We start from the raw sequence: 16,114 nt of genomic DNA on the forward strand, positions 1-16,114 counted from the left end.
ATGAGTCACAATAGCTTATGCATCCTAACTGGATAGATTGCTATCACTGAAGTTTAAGTGACTTTGTGTTACACTGTGACAGTCAGGTGTTCTGCTGTTTTTAGCTTGGTGTTGAAGAGGTAAATTCAGATTTCTATTCCCTTGCAGCTGACCCAGAAAGCTTTATGACCAATAAACATGGATGTTCTGTCAACACTTTTTTAAATGCATTAAATAGTTTGCTGTGATTACTGTCAGACAGAAGGGTCAGTAGAGACTGAAGGCAAGTTGCAAGCCAGGGTTGTACTTTTGCTAACTTTTGTTTCTTTTTCATTTAGGACGATTAATGAGGATGTGCCTTTGGTCCAGTCGCCGTGCCAACAGCAGACAGAGGAGAACAGCTCCAGTGTTATATTGCCAGTCACTTCATCAGCATACATCTCAGCCTACTGAGCACACACAGATTGCTGCATCATTACTGCACAATAACTCCATCTTTTTTTGGAAAAAAAAAATGCTAATCTTCTGTACAACCTTCTGGTTTCAGTACTGTATGCATGATATCATCTGTTGATCTCTATATCATCAAATTTGATTTTTTGAAATCATTCTGGGTTAAAAACATAAAGAACATAAAGAAATAGTATCACTCTTTTCACAGTATTAGTGGGGAAAAAATCACCATCCAGAACAGCAATATTTATCAGGATATACAGTGAAGCCATCTCAGTCATATTGCTTTAGAACAATCATAGGAACAATAATAGTGCTATATGCTACATTACCAGTTAACTCTGAGTGCTCAAAACCAGGCCGACCCGTGGTTTACTCTCACACCAAGCAAGTTTTAAATATCACACATGTACTTTTCATCTGTTTTTCTCTCTGTGTGATCATGGTTTGATAATGTGATACACACTGGCAGTATCCTGAAGTACAAAACAACAAAAAAAGAAAATGTTTGTTTAGGTTTACATGTCAAAAAACAACCTGTACCTACACAGTGGACCACTGCTTGTATTTTATACTGGCCAGTCATGGCAGCGCGCTCAGCTCTGCAATAAAAAATGTTATATGGCAAAAAAAAAGAAGATTTTTACATCACCCAGCTGATAAAACCACTTGTCTTCCTGTTAAGTTGGGTTAAATCCACACGCTCACACATGCACAAGCACAAGTTTAGCAGCAAAAATCCACGCTGAGGATAAAACAGGGTCGCCAGTTTTCATGTTTAGCCATGAGCTGGAGTTTCTATTTACAGCAGCATTACGTTATCTTCTCTTTATTAGCTGATATTAGCCTCGGAAGCCATTCTAGCATAATTAGGTGCCAGGTACATATGATTCAATTTATGGCCAGTAGTAGTCTCATAGTTGGTGATCAAAGGTCAATACAAATAAACCACTTCCCTTTGAGTTTTAAGACAGGGCTTTATATACTTAAGGATGATTGTGTCTTTCTTTTTATTTATCGGGTAGATTAACTTTTAATTTAGACTCTTGTCGGTGTTCTGACTGTTTCGGGGATCTCCCTCATTAAATGAGCTAATTTTAGTATCTAATTTTTCCTACTAACAACTTATGATGGTGTTAATTAGACAACAGTACAGTATTAATAATTTACAATGCAGCCGTCATGTAGTTTCTTTGTAGAGCTACAGCGGTATCTTCAGTAATTCAGGCTTGATCTCACAAAGTTTGTTTACAACCTCTGATGGACCGAAATGTTTACTTTGCTTAGGTGTCGTCAGGTTTTTTGTGATGTATACTGTAAGTGCTAGTGATTCTCAAAGGCCATACTTTTTTCTTCCTACTTTTGGATCAGATAAACTTGCCTTCCATTTGTTTTTATACAGTGAGTAAAGCTTTGTTTTGTTTCTGTCTTACTTTTTTCAACATTGTCTTGCAATAAACACCTTTTAAACTCATTTCTGCTTGTCTCTGTATGACTAAGAAAACTAGTAGATATGTGATTTTTTTTTTTTTTTTAAATCCCCACTAACATTTGGTTTAATGTCCCTTAGCAAGGTTTCCATCAATAAGCTTCTGGGATAATTCTAGCTGAATTTTTGACCACTGTACTTGGCAGAATTGGTAGAGTTAGTTTAAATTGGACATAACTTTTAAATCTAATCCACAAATATAAATAGGTTTGAGATTTGGGTTTTGGGAAGGCTATTCCAGAAGTTTAATGTTAGCCTACTTTATCCTGATATGAGTTTGGAAGCATTATCCTGTTGGAACGCCCAGTAAAAGAAATAATTAAAAGCCCCAAGTACCATATAATTCATGCTCATGATGGTTAACAGTAGCTCAGTTAAACTGTATTTGCAGCTTCAGTTCATTATAACTTCATATGTACTTTATTTTGTTTGGCCTGACTTTTTCCGTCCTGTGTTAATTCACAACACCAATATCCCATTTTTTCTTGTGAGTCAAACAGTTTATAAGCTGCGTTTTTCAACATACAGTTATTTTTTTAGCACTTAAGTTATTGAATTCTTTTATTGCTCATTATACAGTGTCAAGGAACATTTACCAACATATTTATTTTAATCAGTAGAGTTTAGTCATGTATACTCGTCTTACTGTTTTGAATGAAAACTGCACTTAGACTTCCCGACCAGCAGGTGTCAGTGTTAATTTTTTCTCCGTCCAGCCGAGCCGTCTTCAATTTGATATTGTCGACTCTTCCTTGAACTCTGACCTGTCTGTAACCTTCAGCGTGCTTGTGAAAACAGAAGAGACGTGCTGTTAGCTGAAGCTTTATTAATATTATTATTGTTATTATTATAACATGGTAAGAGTACATTTGATACTTTTTGTGTTAATGTGCCAACACTGTTAGAGACTGCGGTTATTCCGGTAGCTTCCCTTGTGTGTTTGTCGCACATAAGACGTAAGACAGCTGTGCCTCCTCTTCGCTGAGAGGTCTTTAATTTAATTTAGGGTTAAATTTAAACAGTTTTTAGTAAAGTCACATCCAGAAAGGATGTAGACGTGTGTGGAAAGCGTGTCGCTGTTTACAGATGTAATGCAGGTGTTGTTGACTGTAAAGTCACTTCTGGGTGTTTTTTGTGATTAACTCTGTCATTCTTGATGTCTTTTTTCTCCTGTTGTAGGCTAAATATCTCGCACAAATCGTGGTGATGGGAGTTCAGGTGGTGGGACGTGCATTCGCTCGTGCTTTGCGACAAGAATACGCAGGTATGACCCGGAGTTAGTCGATTATTCGATTCTTGCGCAGAATACATTGTTACAAAGTACTAACCTAGTTTAACACCTAGCATAAGGTAATATAAGAAGTATCAGTTTACTTTGAGTAATATAGGGCCACACCTGGCTGTAAGGTAAATTGTGCACACCGTTATAGTTTTAGTTACCTTAGATAGAAGCACATTTTGTAATTTTCAGACAGATGTTGCACACAAAGTCACAAGTCTGATCAGCATTTTTTTTTATCACCATTACATGTTAAATGGCCTCAGGTCTGCCTTTAATTCTTCATGGCATAGGTTCACGAAGCTGCTGTAAATATTCCTTAGATCAGTTCTCTATTGGATTTAGTTCTGAGGACTGTTGGAAGCAGGGAGGTATGGACATGGTCAGCAAAAATACTAAATTAGCAGCCGGTGTTGTCTTCTGCTGCTGTAGCCCACCTACTTCAAGCTTTGATGATGTCACGGTCTGCGGTGGGCGGACCGAGTGTGGGAGTGTGAGGTTCCAGGTGCAGGTGCAGACACAGACGAGGAGACGGTACCGAACTTGAAACGAAAAGCGAGCCTTTATTTGGGCTGATTAACGTGGCAAACAACAGAAAGCACTGAAGCAAAACTAAACTAGAAGCTGAACTGGGAAAACTAAGAACTGACACTTAACTCAGACAGCAGGGAAGGCTAAGACAGGGTGACAATGATGCACATGACGGAGGCAACTGTGAACAGGACTCTGTGCTGGAACAACAAGGAACTATGAAACGTATATACGTAAGTAACATGGACATGACCAGCACAGAGTCCTGAAACCTGGCGTAACATGGTGGAAGTTGAACAGACGACGCGGCGACGAACAAAGGAAGACTGAGGACTTAAATACATACATGAGGTGATCAGGGGAAGTGGAGACACATGAGAACACAGCTGACTAGAAGGAAACATAATGACAATACAGGGGAGAGTAACACTAACTACAATGAACAAAGAACACCATACTCTTTCAAAATAAAACAGGAAACACAGAGACATAGACATGGAGATAGAACATGAACTTAACTTAACCAGAGACATGAAACATGACAGGTAGACACACGGACCAGGGAGAGATGACAAAAGGGACTAAGAAACCAAGGACTAAACTGCAAACTAGAAAACAACTAGATGCGTTAAACTACACATGTGGATACAAAGTCTTCCCATTCTCAATGTTGATGGCCTCTGGCATCAGCAAAGTACTTTCACCTAGACATCAGCCTGGATATTTTCTCATTTTTTAACATTCTCCGTAAACCCTACGTATGGTTATGTGCGAAAATCATAGTAGATCAGCATGCAATATTTGAACTTCAGCATGTCATCTTGACAACATCTGCATGTCTCAGTGCATTGAGTTGTTGCCATGTAATTGGCTGATTAGATAGATCCTGGCGTTAATTAATGGGAACTAATGTACCTAAGTGGCAGGTAGGTGTATGCATGTCTGTGTGCATGTGAATCACATTTGTTTTTGTTGTGGTTTGCTACACAGCCAGTCAAGCTGCAGCGCAGGCCAGGGGCCGTTCGGGTCAGGAGTCGGCCGCAGCCTCCAGCATCACTGGAATTAGTTTGCAAGAGGCCCAGCAGATCCTCAATATCTCCAAACTTAGCCCTGAAGAGATTCAGAAGGTACAGTCACACTAGTGATCCTTTTAGATCCTTTTGAAAGGTTGAAATTGGTCTGGAGATCTTAGAAGCTTTTTTTTTTTAAATACCATCTGATGTGGAAGCTTTTTACTCTTACACAGTTATTAAAACAAATACAGTAGTTTGGTTAGTTTACGGTCAAAGATTGCATGGAAGGTAAACCATCTCTAAAGTGGTCATCAAGTAATGGAATTTTTTTTAGCGTTTGCTTAACACTAGAACACTAACATCGGGTATATTTTACATGATAATTCCCATCAACAATACATGGCAAGCTGAAGTACTTTTCTTTTACTTCTGAATCTCTGATGTCATGTCATTGATGTGATTTGATAGAATATTTGGTTAAAAAGTGTGTGTTTCTGCTGGGAATAATTAAATGGAGTCAGATGCTGTCACTAGAATACTAACACCGAAGCATTTCTCTTCACCAGAACTACGAGCACCTTTTTAAAGTCAATGACAAGTCAGTGGGCGGTTCCTTTTACCTACAGTCAAAAGTAAGTACTCTAAACCTGCATTCACTTTCACTTTCCAGACATTTTTTTAAATGTGTACAGTTAAGGCAGCATGAACATAAAAATTGGTACATTGTTTTTGCTTGTCTAAATATGAAATCAGCACCAAAAAATAAATAAATAATTAAAAAGTACAATTTTATACCTGTAGGTGTCAGAGTTTTGAGTCTCAAACTCGGATCTTTCTGGTGCCAGATATTGTGTAGACAGAGCTAGCTGTTCTAAAAGGTTTTCTAAACTGTTGCAAAAGGCATTTTCACCCTTTTTTGCTGTTCTCTTGGGTTTTGATGATGCAACGACAAATCCAAACAAACCAAAAGGAATCTCTACCAAGAGGCTGAGAACATTTGCTCCACTTATTGGTCAGATGTGTCTGAGAACTGAGGAAGTATCGAAATAAAAGATATATATCATGTCAATTTAAAGTGGCACAACATCAGAGCTGGCATTTGCTCATAATGGTGGAAATGATAGAAATACACCAAAACCATAACTTTGCTCTTTGTGTTGAATTTCCGCTCATTCACACTTTGCTTGGGGAAAACACTCGGCAGAATAAAGTAGTTCATGTTGATCATGTAGTACAGATATTGTGACGGTTGCAGGTTTCAGTGCCCTGCCTTCTTCCACAATACAAAGTTAACTGGCCATACGAGCTGTTTAGTTCCTGAGGGAAAACTAACCAGTCTGATCAGACTGAACTAAAGAGTGATGATGTGAAATGACTCTGATGCTGACAGATTCCCTCAGAAACTGTTTATTCTCAGAGATGCTGTTTGTGTTCAAAATACCTGTTTTAATATATTTTTTAATTAAATTATAAATACACTGTTTACTATATTAATCATTCACATTGAGTGAATCCTCTCCATGGTGAGCGCACAGTGCTGTGGGAAAGTATTTTCCCTCTTCCTCATTTTTTTGTTTTTGGTTTTTTGTGTACTTGTAACTTCCAAAACTTTTATCTTCTATTTTTCTGTTTCCTAAACTTTTAAAATTTCTAGATTAACATGCAAAAAATAGATAATATCGATCTATCTTTGCTTATTTTCTCTGAATTTTTAACCTGAAGGCATCAAAATGTGTCCGTTCCAGTTACGATGCAAACGGTTGTAGTGGCAACTTGATTTAAAAACTCCACTATGTTCACAAGAAAAAAAGAATTGCCACAGGCTAAAGACAGAAAAGTCACTGTGGGGCAGATTTCACTGGCTGACTGGTCAGGTCGGACCAAAGTTCATGTTTGAAAGCTCAGCGTTTTTTTTTCGCTCTCAGGACCAGCCCTGATAGTTTCTATGACAGATGTGCAAATACAGACTTCTCACTCCTATTTTAGTCTTCTCATTGAATATCAAGTAACACGTAGGTGGAGTCGACTCTTTGTAATGAGTAATGTTTGACGTTCAGTCAGTTGCTCGGTACTTCCTCTTTACTGTGACTAATTTGTATTTTAAAAACATTGAAGTCACCTCTTTCTCTTTGTCATCACTGTTATTGTTTGTGTGTAGGTGGTGCGAGCAAAAGAGCGTCTGGACGAGGAACTAAGTATACAGAAAAAAGAAGAAAAGCAGCAATCACAGCAGAACACGGAAACATGAAGGACAAAGCGATGCCCGGTCTTTCCTCTCCCCATCCTCTGTAAATTATAACCCAATTAAAAGTCTTCTCCTTTTCTCTAGTTTTGACTTTGTGACACTTTTTTCCCAAGCAATGAGGTGCAAAAAAGGAAACTATAATTCTATACATACGATTTTAGCTTATGTGCTGAATTTAACTGCATCGAGTTGAATGTTAATCAGGTTATTCTGGGTTGGTTTTCACCTGTTTTAATGTATATGTGAGATAGAAATGAAAATGCACACAAAAGTATCAAATGCAGCTTTATTAAACATTTTTTTGTTTTCATTGACATTATTATCAATATCGTAATAAAATTCCTCTAAAACAGGAGAACGCCGCTATGTTGTACCAATTGGAGACTTTTACAACTCTAAAATTCTGCATGTTCGACCATAGAACATGATGCCAGGAAAAAAATATATATTTTCATATAATCATTTTCTTTTTCATAGTGTATAACTTCTATATTTACCTATAATAATAAAAAGGCACTTGGAAAAATTAAAATACTGACATAATATCTCACAAATGTGCAAAAAAACAGAACTTGGAACAGGCCTTGCGTGGCCTTAGTCTTATCATTAACCCTTTGTGCAACGCTGTAGCGCTTTCGGTCAGCGGCGCCCCTTTTACCCTGACCCGACTCGCTGACAGCTTTTTGCCCTGGATTTCAGCTCCACGTGTCTCAACGTGAAGTGTTAAAATCTGCAGGAGCGCGTACCACTTTTTCTTTTTATGCTATATGAAAAATACGATTTTAGAATTCAGACATTTTAGCGACTCCGAATGACTTTTTACAATGACTTTGTTCCCAAAAACAACCGACGAATAACGCACTACGCTGAGAAAAGACGTGACAGCATCACCTTATCTACACTCGCTATAAAGGGGGGAGGGGGGCGGTTTATTACAGGCTGAGCTCAAAGGGTTAATGGATCGTACAGCTTATTTAATATTAAAGATGTGTGGACCCTGGAAGGATCCGTGTCAGTATCGTTCAGATTTCTGCAGCCACGCCGAGTCTCTGTCCCTGGCTTCGACCAGCAAGAGGAAGAGACAGACAGGGGAGGTGGAGGAGGAAGAGGAGAGCCACAGCATCTGTGGGTTTCACTGTTGCCATGGAAACCGTGTCTAGCCTACTTAACACCTGTTTTGGTGACATCACACGCCAGGATTGTCCACTCAAAGAGCGAGAAATTCTTTTCAATTCAATACCCACCCGCACTCCAAAGACAGGCCAATGGTGTGTGGGTGTGTGTGGTGATTTGGGGGGGGTCTCTGAGATAATGACTAACAAAATTACTGAGGCAGAAACACAGGTAGGCTGTGAATCCTGGTGGACCTGTGGGCAGCACAAACTCAGGCACGGGGGTTTATACTTGTTTTGTTTGCTGTGAAAGTGGCCTTTTTACTATCCCTGTCAAAACAAGAAAAGCTTTTTGGCCGGGAGGTGGGGGAGTTGAGCCTGTAGGTTTAATCTATAAAAAAAAAAAGAAAAAAAACCCAGAGGGCAGCTAGAGTTCAGTGGCCTAGTTTTCTGCAGGCTGGTATGCCTCTGAGTGGCTGCCACATTGGGCACAGCACAGCACAGCGACTTCAGAGCTGAGAGGGCCGTTTGCTGGGGTAGGTGGCCAGATGGAGAGTGGCTGCGCTGCACAGCCATCCTCCACTGGCATACAGCCTCTGCTCTCATCTCTCCCCGTCCCTTGTCTATTCATTTATTCATTCAGCCAAGCCTTTCTCTTTGCTCTCACGCTCTCTCAGTGCTGCCCAACATTTCACAGTCAGATGTTTTCCTTTTTGTTGTTTTTTTGTTTCGGATACTCTCTCAATAAAGACATTTATTATGCTCACACTCCCTCAGTGGCACACACCGGTGTGTTTGTCTTGGAGGACTGTAATGTCAAAGCAGTGGTTCCAACCTTTTGGCTTAAGACAAAAGGGATCAAATCTGCAGTTATGGCCTCGAAATCAGGGTTGCCAGGTTTTGGTGGAATCTGTAAAGTTTTGGAAGTGCTGCCTCTTGTTTGTTCTGCATGAAAATTGCACACATCTATTGATAGAAAATCCACATTTTCAAGGACATCATTCATTTGAACCCAAACCTACTGAACAGATTACAGATCACTGTGTCTGCCACCTTGTCTTTTTGCACAGTGTATGGTCTTAACTCTTTAAGAAATTTAACAGCGTTGCCCTTTACAAATCAATATGTTTTTTTTCCAAGGGTAGCCTTGGTAAGCTGTATAGGCAGAGCTCACTTCTGATGCAAACCCAGTCATTTTGCTCTGGAAGCAGATCTGCAATATGACAGAAAAGACTCAGATCAAAGAGAAACAAAGGTTACCCATAGAAGGCATCCAAGGGGGAGGAGTTAAGGAGTTTGTGACACTGTATAGGAAACCACACTGAGGACATAACTGTCTTTGTGAGGTTACGCTCGGGAAAGGCAGTGTGTTAAAGTACATAATAACATACTACAATGGAAAAAATTGGCCATAGGTGTGAACAGTGGTCTGTCTCTCTGTTAGCCCTGTGACAGACTGGTGAGCTGTCCTTTTGCCCAGTAAAAGCTGGGATACACGCCAGCACCCCTACTAATCCTGAAGAGGATGGATGGGTGGATGACAGCACTAGATGATAGAGATCACTTGAATTATTAAAATGATCCTGAGGGGCAAAAGAATCACACTGGATTCATTATTCTAGAAAGATTAAAGATTATTCACATATAGGTTTAATGGCAAAATAACGGGCTGGCAAACAGACTTAGTGTCATCCACTGATCTACTGAAGCATTTTTAAAGTTTTTAAAAATTATTACCCATCCCTTCAGATTTATAATAATATCCCTTTTGTCTCCCAGATGTCAGATTGGGCACCACTGCTGCTGGAAAACCAACCAAAGCTCTCCCTCTCTTCGACTCTTCGACCTCTCGAAAGACTCGTCCTCGACAGCAGAAAGCTGATTTGCAGAGCAGCCATGACAGAACACAAGAAGCATCTTCAACATTAGAAAAAATGTCTCGTCTGAACAACAGCAAAACAAAAAGAGAGAGAGAAAAAAAAACACGAAACAGCAATAACTGAATGTATCGCCCCCTTGGATAAAGTGATGAAAAAAGGAGACAGCCAATGAAGCGGAAGGAGAGGGGAGAGATGGAGGAGTGAAGAGAGAGGAGGGCTGGGGTTTATGTCAGTCTCTTGAGGGAATGTTCCTTGTGTTATGATCCTCCTCTCCCGCTCCTCGACCTCTCTCTTCTGTGCACGCAGCAATCAAAGTCAGTGTCACGGACAATTACTGAGCGACAGGCGTCTGGAAGGACCCACAGCAGGAAAAAAAACGGACTGAGAGCAAAACAACAGATCAAAGAACCGTGTAACATTTCATAAGAACACACAAGGGATATAGTTTGTGATAAGTGCATGTCGACAGCTTTATCAAACCATGAGAAGAAGTTTCCCAGAAGTTAAATGAGTCTTTTTTTGTTGTTGTTTTGTCCATTTTTGCCCCTTTGGACAGAGTAAATTGAGGCAGTTTGCAATAGTGTGGCTTCATAGTCAGTCCAGCTGTATGTGGCACTGAGTGCATAACACCCCCCCCAAACACACCTCCACCCCTCCTCTGTGGCACAATGCGAACATCCCGCTTGCAGTTTTCCAGGTACTTTTGGCACAGCGTGAAAACTTGTTGAACTCGGGACAAATATTCGACCGACGGCTCCGGGTTGGACCTCGACTGGGCGACCACCTGTTTTTCACAGCTGGTTTTGGGTCGGGTTACTTAAAAAAAAAAAAAAAAAAAAATACAAGACAGTAGTGTTTATCGCCACAGTGGCCCTTTCATACGCAAACTGGCCGTGTTGATTCAATTACAGGAAAGCAGCTGGACAATCCAGGAGAAAAAACAGTGCTAGTTCTGTAAAAGGCAAGCAGGATGTCGTGTGTGTCACGTCGTACTAGGAGGGGGGTTGGAGGGTGTCGGCTACACCACAGTGCCTTAAATCTCACTTGAAAATCGATTGGTGATTGCCAGGTGATGTAACACCGTTTGTCTATGTTATGTCCTCAGTTCGCTCCGTGCCCCTAAAAGCCCCTAGTCTGCACACCTCGTACACATTCCGGTGGACTAGGCTGGTCTGTGTTGGTCACCCTCTCCCCAAACTGGGGACAGATTGTCAATAGTTAGCAGCAGTTTTGAGGTTTCGATACTATAGCCAGTTGACGCTATTATTCGCTGTGTTTAATGGTCTCGTCCCCCCGCACAAATACATTTGAGTTCACTTGCTTTGGTTTGGCAAGCTTGTCTGGATCATATTAATCACAGCGCCCTGCGAGAAATAGGTCAAAACTTTAAAGTGATTTGAGAATCCCCCTGTTTGCCTAAATGTGAGCGCGTCACTTATTTTGTGTGTGTGTTTGTGTGTGTGTGTGTGTGTATCTCACTGCGAAGCTGGAGGCACACTGTCAAAGTACAGTCTTATAAATACTTGTCAATGAAGGAGGACTTTTGTAAGAACACAGAGCACTAAGACTGTCACGTTCATGGTCCTTGTCCATAGAAACAGCAAACAGGAATGAGTGGAGTATAAAATAAGAGAGGAAAGAGGAGCCTGTTGTAAGGCCTTAAAAGTACATACAAGTTTCCTGAACAGAGCATTTGGGCCTCAAGTTTAGTTTTTTGCCAACAATGCGATAGGCTTCCGTTGCACGCTCATTCTTGTGAGGTGTAGTGTTTTCACTTGTTTTTGCCGATTGCCGATTTGATAAGTATGTTTTTATTCTTTAAGTGTCTCTATTCCAATGCATTGCCTGGATTTGATTGTGCGAGCCAATCCCTATCACCTTTGACTGCCCAGACCCTCACTATGGCATTGACCCTCCCATCCCGACCCCCTGAGCTCTTCTGGAATGTGTGTTAGTAAAACGTGTGTGTGTGTGTGTGTGTGTGTGTGTGTGTGTGTGTGTGTGTGTGTGTGTGTATCAGTTGACCACAGCTGGCTTGAGCACCACAGTGCCTGGGGGGATTACGACCCAGGACAAAGGATCATGAGACCCTCCTGTGGAGAGGTTCAGGGCCCCCCCAGTCACCTCATTCTCTGCCTCCTCTCCTTTGCCCTTCTTTGCATGGTGGTTCTGGGCCCCGCACTCGGATGCGGGCCCCAGAACCGGCACCATCGGCAGGCCCAGGGCCGAGGAGGGAAACGCGGGGGAGAGAAGATGGGACTTTGTGAGACCCAGCGGGGAGCCGTTGAAAGAGAGGATGGATGTTCCTCCCAAGCTGCCAGGAGGGGAGTTGGCACAGCCCAGTGTGCTGAGGTCCAGGGGCCGAGAACTGAGTGGGGACAGGGGCAGGCTTCCACCGAGGCCCTGCAGAGCATGGCCTCCCAGGAGAGCAGCCGCTGCCCCTGGGATTATAATGTGGGCTCCGCTCACATAGGACAACTCTGAATCTTTCCCACCACCACTAGTAAACCCCCCGCTCTGACTTCCCTTTAACAGGGAGCCCACTCCACCCGAGGAGCCCTGCTCCTGAGTCACAAAGTGGCCGTGGGCTTTGATGTGCTTGCGGAGAGAGCTGGGATCTGTGTAGCGCTTCAAGCAGCCCACCATCTTGCAGTAGTAGGGCTTGTCCACATAGTGCGTGCGTGTGTGTTTGAAGCGGTCGCTGGAGTTGGAGTAGCGCTTGTTGCAACCCTCATACGGACAAATGTAGGGCTTTTCACCTGCAGGGGGAGAGATGACACAGATGTTTAGATTTATTCAGAAAATCTTAAAAATCTACTCCACAAAAACAAAAGCCTTTGTAGGAATTAAGTAGAGACTTTATATGAAGGATTTCACAGCCTCAAGCTGAGTGTTTTTGCAGTCATCGTCTTAGTTTTTTGAAACCAAACAGCTGTTATCTATTGACTCTCCAATCACAAGTCAGACAATGAGCACAGCTCGGTTTAGCCTGCTTTCTTACTCTAATGGAGACCGCCATTTACAAAATGTCATGTTTTATTTAATATGACTCGATTGACGCCATCAAAAACACAAGCTGACTATTATAAAGAACTTCCTTATTAATTTTTACTTTACAGTTTAATTGTATAGCAAACACTGCCTCAGATATCCGTCAGTACTCACTGGGCTCTGACCACTGACCTGTGTGTGAGCGGTTGTGTATCTTGAGATTCTCCAGGCGCGAGAAGCTCTTGTTGCAGGTGGGACAGCGATGGGGTTTCTCATTAGTGTGAGTGCGAATGTGGATGAGCATTTTGTACCTGCGGCACACACAAACGAAAAAGCTTTAAATCTTTTTCTCACTTGTTGAATTTCCCCCCTCAGAGACAAAAAGAACCGTTTCAACTCACCTAGCATTAAACCCTCTCCCTTTGCGAGCACAGCCCTCCCAGTGGCAACAGTACCCAGAATCCTTTTCAGGTTTGACGTGGAAGTCGTTAACGTGGTCCACCAGGTCTTGCAGGGAGTCAAACAGCAGATGGCACTAAGGGAGGGAAAAGCATTTGAATATAATCTTGTGACAATGCAGTTGTTTTGATTTGATTCAAACTTCCCTGCAAGGGGATCAGAAAAAGCTTTACCTTCTTCCAACGACAGGCTAGCTGTTCATCTGCTGAAAGATCTGGAGAGGATCTCTTGTCACTAGTCTGGCCAATGAACATAGAGGATGGAAGGTGAAGTCCTGTCCCATGTCCTATTGGCACAAAGAACTGGAAGGCCTGTGAGATATGAGAATTCTGGTAAAAACAAACCAAAAAAAAGAGGAAAAACAGCAACAGAGTTATTAAACTGCTGCACAAGCTTTACTGTATATCATAAAACCCAGAAAATGAAAGGATATATGTAAATAAAACTCAGCTGCCACTGTCCATAGTTATAATCGTATAAGGGTGAAACCTTCTGTTTAGTACTAGCTGTTGCACTTCCAGCTTTAAAGCTGTGGAGTGCGCTGCATTTGAAAAACAGACAGGTGCTGATGGACGGACTGACTGACAAAGTAAAAGTGTTGCTTTTTATCAATGGAGTACTGAACTGCAGATTCATGTCCTTCCCTTCAAAAAAAATCCCTTCCACTTTTCCTCTAGTAGTTTCCCGCTGTGCACTACAAAACCTCCCTACATCCCTGAGCTCGGCATGAGAGATGTAAGATTCGCTGGATCTCAGCTGGGGCTCAAAGATCTAATGCACCAGCTCACCCACACACACACAGTTTATCTTAGCTCGAGGAGAGAACGGGAAGGATGAAATGCTGCGTTTACAAAGAGCCGCACAGGTACACGGAGATTTCAAGGGGAGCACAGACAGAGAAAAAGGGCGTACAGAGAGATCACAGTCTTCAGTGTTAGAATGCGCAGGTGACAAATTTCATAAAATGACGCCGTCTCCCTGCAAAAAGTCTGTGAGCTACTTTGTAAGATGTCTTATTTTTGGGTGTGACGGTAAGATAGACAGATAGTCTCCTATCTATGTCCACAGGGATAAGTTAAGTGTGTGCTGCGGTGGGTTTGGGTTGGAGGGATGTGTGAGACTCAATAAGATGTGGGGCGACTGAATGGCCCCAGCCAGCATGCCTGAATTCAATTGCGTGGGAATTGAATTAGGCGGCGTGAGGTCTGCATGTCTTAAATCCGATTATAAATGTACACACCAACATCCATACACACACACACATCATGTCAGCAGGGCCACTGAGTCCAAGTTGCACAGACAAAGGTATTTGTTGGGGACACAAGAGGTGTTTGATAAGACTTTACCCCCTCACTCTGCCACTCTGTCTCACACAGAGGCCTCCCACCCTTTCCATAGCCTGATTCCCTTATGTGAGTGTGACACAACCCGATGTTGTTCCTGATTTGCTGACCCTAGCAGGCTGACTCACTCCTAGCTGTCGACAGGAAAGTGTGCTCACTCACCGCTGCAGTGAGAGACGGTGTTCATTTTAACAACAACTTGGAGGTGAACGAAGAAAAGAGTATGAGAAAATGTGGATTTGGAGCACTTATGTTTGCTTGTCAGAGTGTGTGTGTGTGTGAATTTGAGCTCTGATATACTCACGCCTGAAGGGATGTAGTTTCCGTTGGTCATTTCTGGAGAGCTTGGGGTGTGGCGGGAGGATGGAGACATGCTCAGGTCCACTGCAGGGGGGGTGGGAGTGTCTGTTCGATCATGAGGGACCACCTGCACGCCTATGAAAACACAACACAGGGACACTAGCCTCAGTGTGTCCACTTAAACATAGACACAGTTGTGTTGTGGTTTGTTATTACTCACCTGTGTGTGGAGATGCTGGTGAGGCAGGCTCTATGACTGCTGTCCCATCATCTGCCATGTGGAGCTGGCGAGCATGTTTGGGGTGCAGCGGTGAGAGAGGAGGATTGCGCGCCCCTCTGTCCTTCCCGTTGGCCCTCCGAGGAAGCTTCAGGTCCAGAGGCTCGTCCAGCGACAGCATGATCGCAGACCTCCCTCCTGCAAGTGGGTGCAAGCTCGGCGTTAATATACACCTGCAATACTGCGCACGTAAATATTGTTGAAAGTATCTCCCTTTCCACGATCCCACTGGGTAAGAAATACCTTAAACATTGCTGAACCGACCACAATCATAAACTGAAACACCGAGTAAGCCAAAGAAAAATAAACACACAGACACACACATACACACACACTGAGGGCCCAGTGACCCCTCTTCTTTTTTTTCTTCGACCTTTACGAACACTCATCCTGAGGAATGTCTACAATCCAATCCAGATGGTCACCCCCACCGCTAGCCTGACTTCTCTCCACCCCTTGGCCACTCTTTCGCTCCGTCACATCACCCCCACCCCTGAGACCGTGCACCTTCAGACACCGTAGACCTTTGAGACCAAACCCTGAAGGTCTTTAAGTTCAGCTGTACCCACTGCATTTATCTCCTCCCTCCTCTAAAAACACTGACCTCAGGACCCAGACTGGGGGCTGTGGGCATGACTCTTCTTCTAACTCTCATTCTGACTCAGGAACTGGACACCTCCATGAAGCCCATTGTTATATTTATGAGTTCAAATCCTTAACAATAACTTCCTAAATAAAAAATCACATTCTTTTGACTAAATGA

At 42.5% G+C, this 16,114-nt stretch overlaps 3 protein-coding genes across 6 annotated transcripts in view; 2 read left to right on the plus strand and 1 right to left on the minus strand.

Annotated features, from left to right (window-relative positions):
* Positions 1-1,906, plus strand: part of coro7 (coronin 7) — a 111,518-nt gene extending 109,612 nt beyond the window's left edge. The window contains exon 28 of the mRNA XM_084925937.1: positions 318-1,906. Within this exon, the coding sequence (XP_084782063.1) occupies positions 318-326 (9 nt within the window). The 3' untranslated portion in view covers positions 327-1,906. The remainder of the gene's footprint in view (positions 1-317) is intronic.
* A 754-nt stretch (positions 1,907-2,660) lies between these two features.
* On the plus strand, positions 2,661-7,072 carry pam16 (presequence translocase associated motor 16). Its single transcript, XM_084925954.1, has 5 exons — positions 2,661-2,778; positions 3,101-3,185; positions 4,722-4,858; positions 5,311-5,376; positions 6,903-7,072. Exons 1-5 carry the CDS (start codon positions 2,776-2,778, stop codon positions 6,990-6,992), a joined length of 381 nt encoding a protein of 126 aa, XP_084782080.1. The 5' UTR covers positions 2,661-2,775; the 3' UTR covers positions 6,993-7,072.
* A 189-nt stretch (positions 7,073-7,261) lies between these two features.
* glis2b (GLIS family zinc finger 2b) overlaps positions 7,262-16,114 on the minus strand; it is a 29,310-nt gene continuing 20,457 nt past the window's right edge. For 3 of the 4 annotated variants that reach the window (XM_084925943.1, XM_084925944.1, XM_084925945.1), the window contains 6 exons: positions 15,295-15,489; positions 15,079-15,209; positions 13,605-13,760; positions 13,374-13,507; positions 13,165-13,283; positions 7,262-12,740 (listed from right to left, as the gene is read on the minus strand). In XM_084925943.1, the coding sequence (XP_084782069.1) occupies positions 11,998-12,740; positions 13,165-13,283; positions 13,374-13,507; positions 13,605-13,760; positions 15,079-15,209; positions 15,295-15,472 (1,461 nt within the window). In that variant the 5' untranslated portion in view covers positions 15,473-15,489 and the 3' untranslated portion in view covers positions 7,262-11,997. The remainder of the gene's footprint in view (positions 12,741-13,164; positions 13,284-13,373; positions 13,508-13,604; positions 13,761-15,078; positions 15,210-15,294; positions 15,490-16,114) is intronic. The other variant, XM_084925946.1, reaches the window with a different exon arrangement.

The sequence above is a fragment of the Perissodus microlepis genome, chromosome 4 (assembly GCF_051167445.1).
Source record: "Perissodus microlepis isolate ML-2025 ecotype Zambia chromosome 4, ASM5116744v1, whole genome shotgun sequence".
Lineage (NCBI taxonomy): Eukaryota > Metazoa > Chordata > Actinopteri > Cichliformes > Cichlidae > Perissodus > Perissodus microlepis.

What these genes read in the sequence shown, in the direction of transcription:
- pam16 (XM_084925954.1), top strand. An exon ending in TTTGCGACAAGAATACGCAG is followed by an intron (nt 3,186 to 4,721) that starts GTATGACCCGGA and finishes TTTGCTACACAG; the next exon opens with CCAGTCAAGCTGCAGCGCAG. An exon ending in GCCCTGAAGAGATTCAGAAG is followed by an intron (nt 4,859 to 5,310) that starts GTACAGTCACAC and finishes TCTCTTCACCAG; the next exon opens with AACTACGAGCACCTTTTTAA.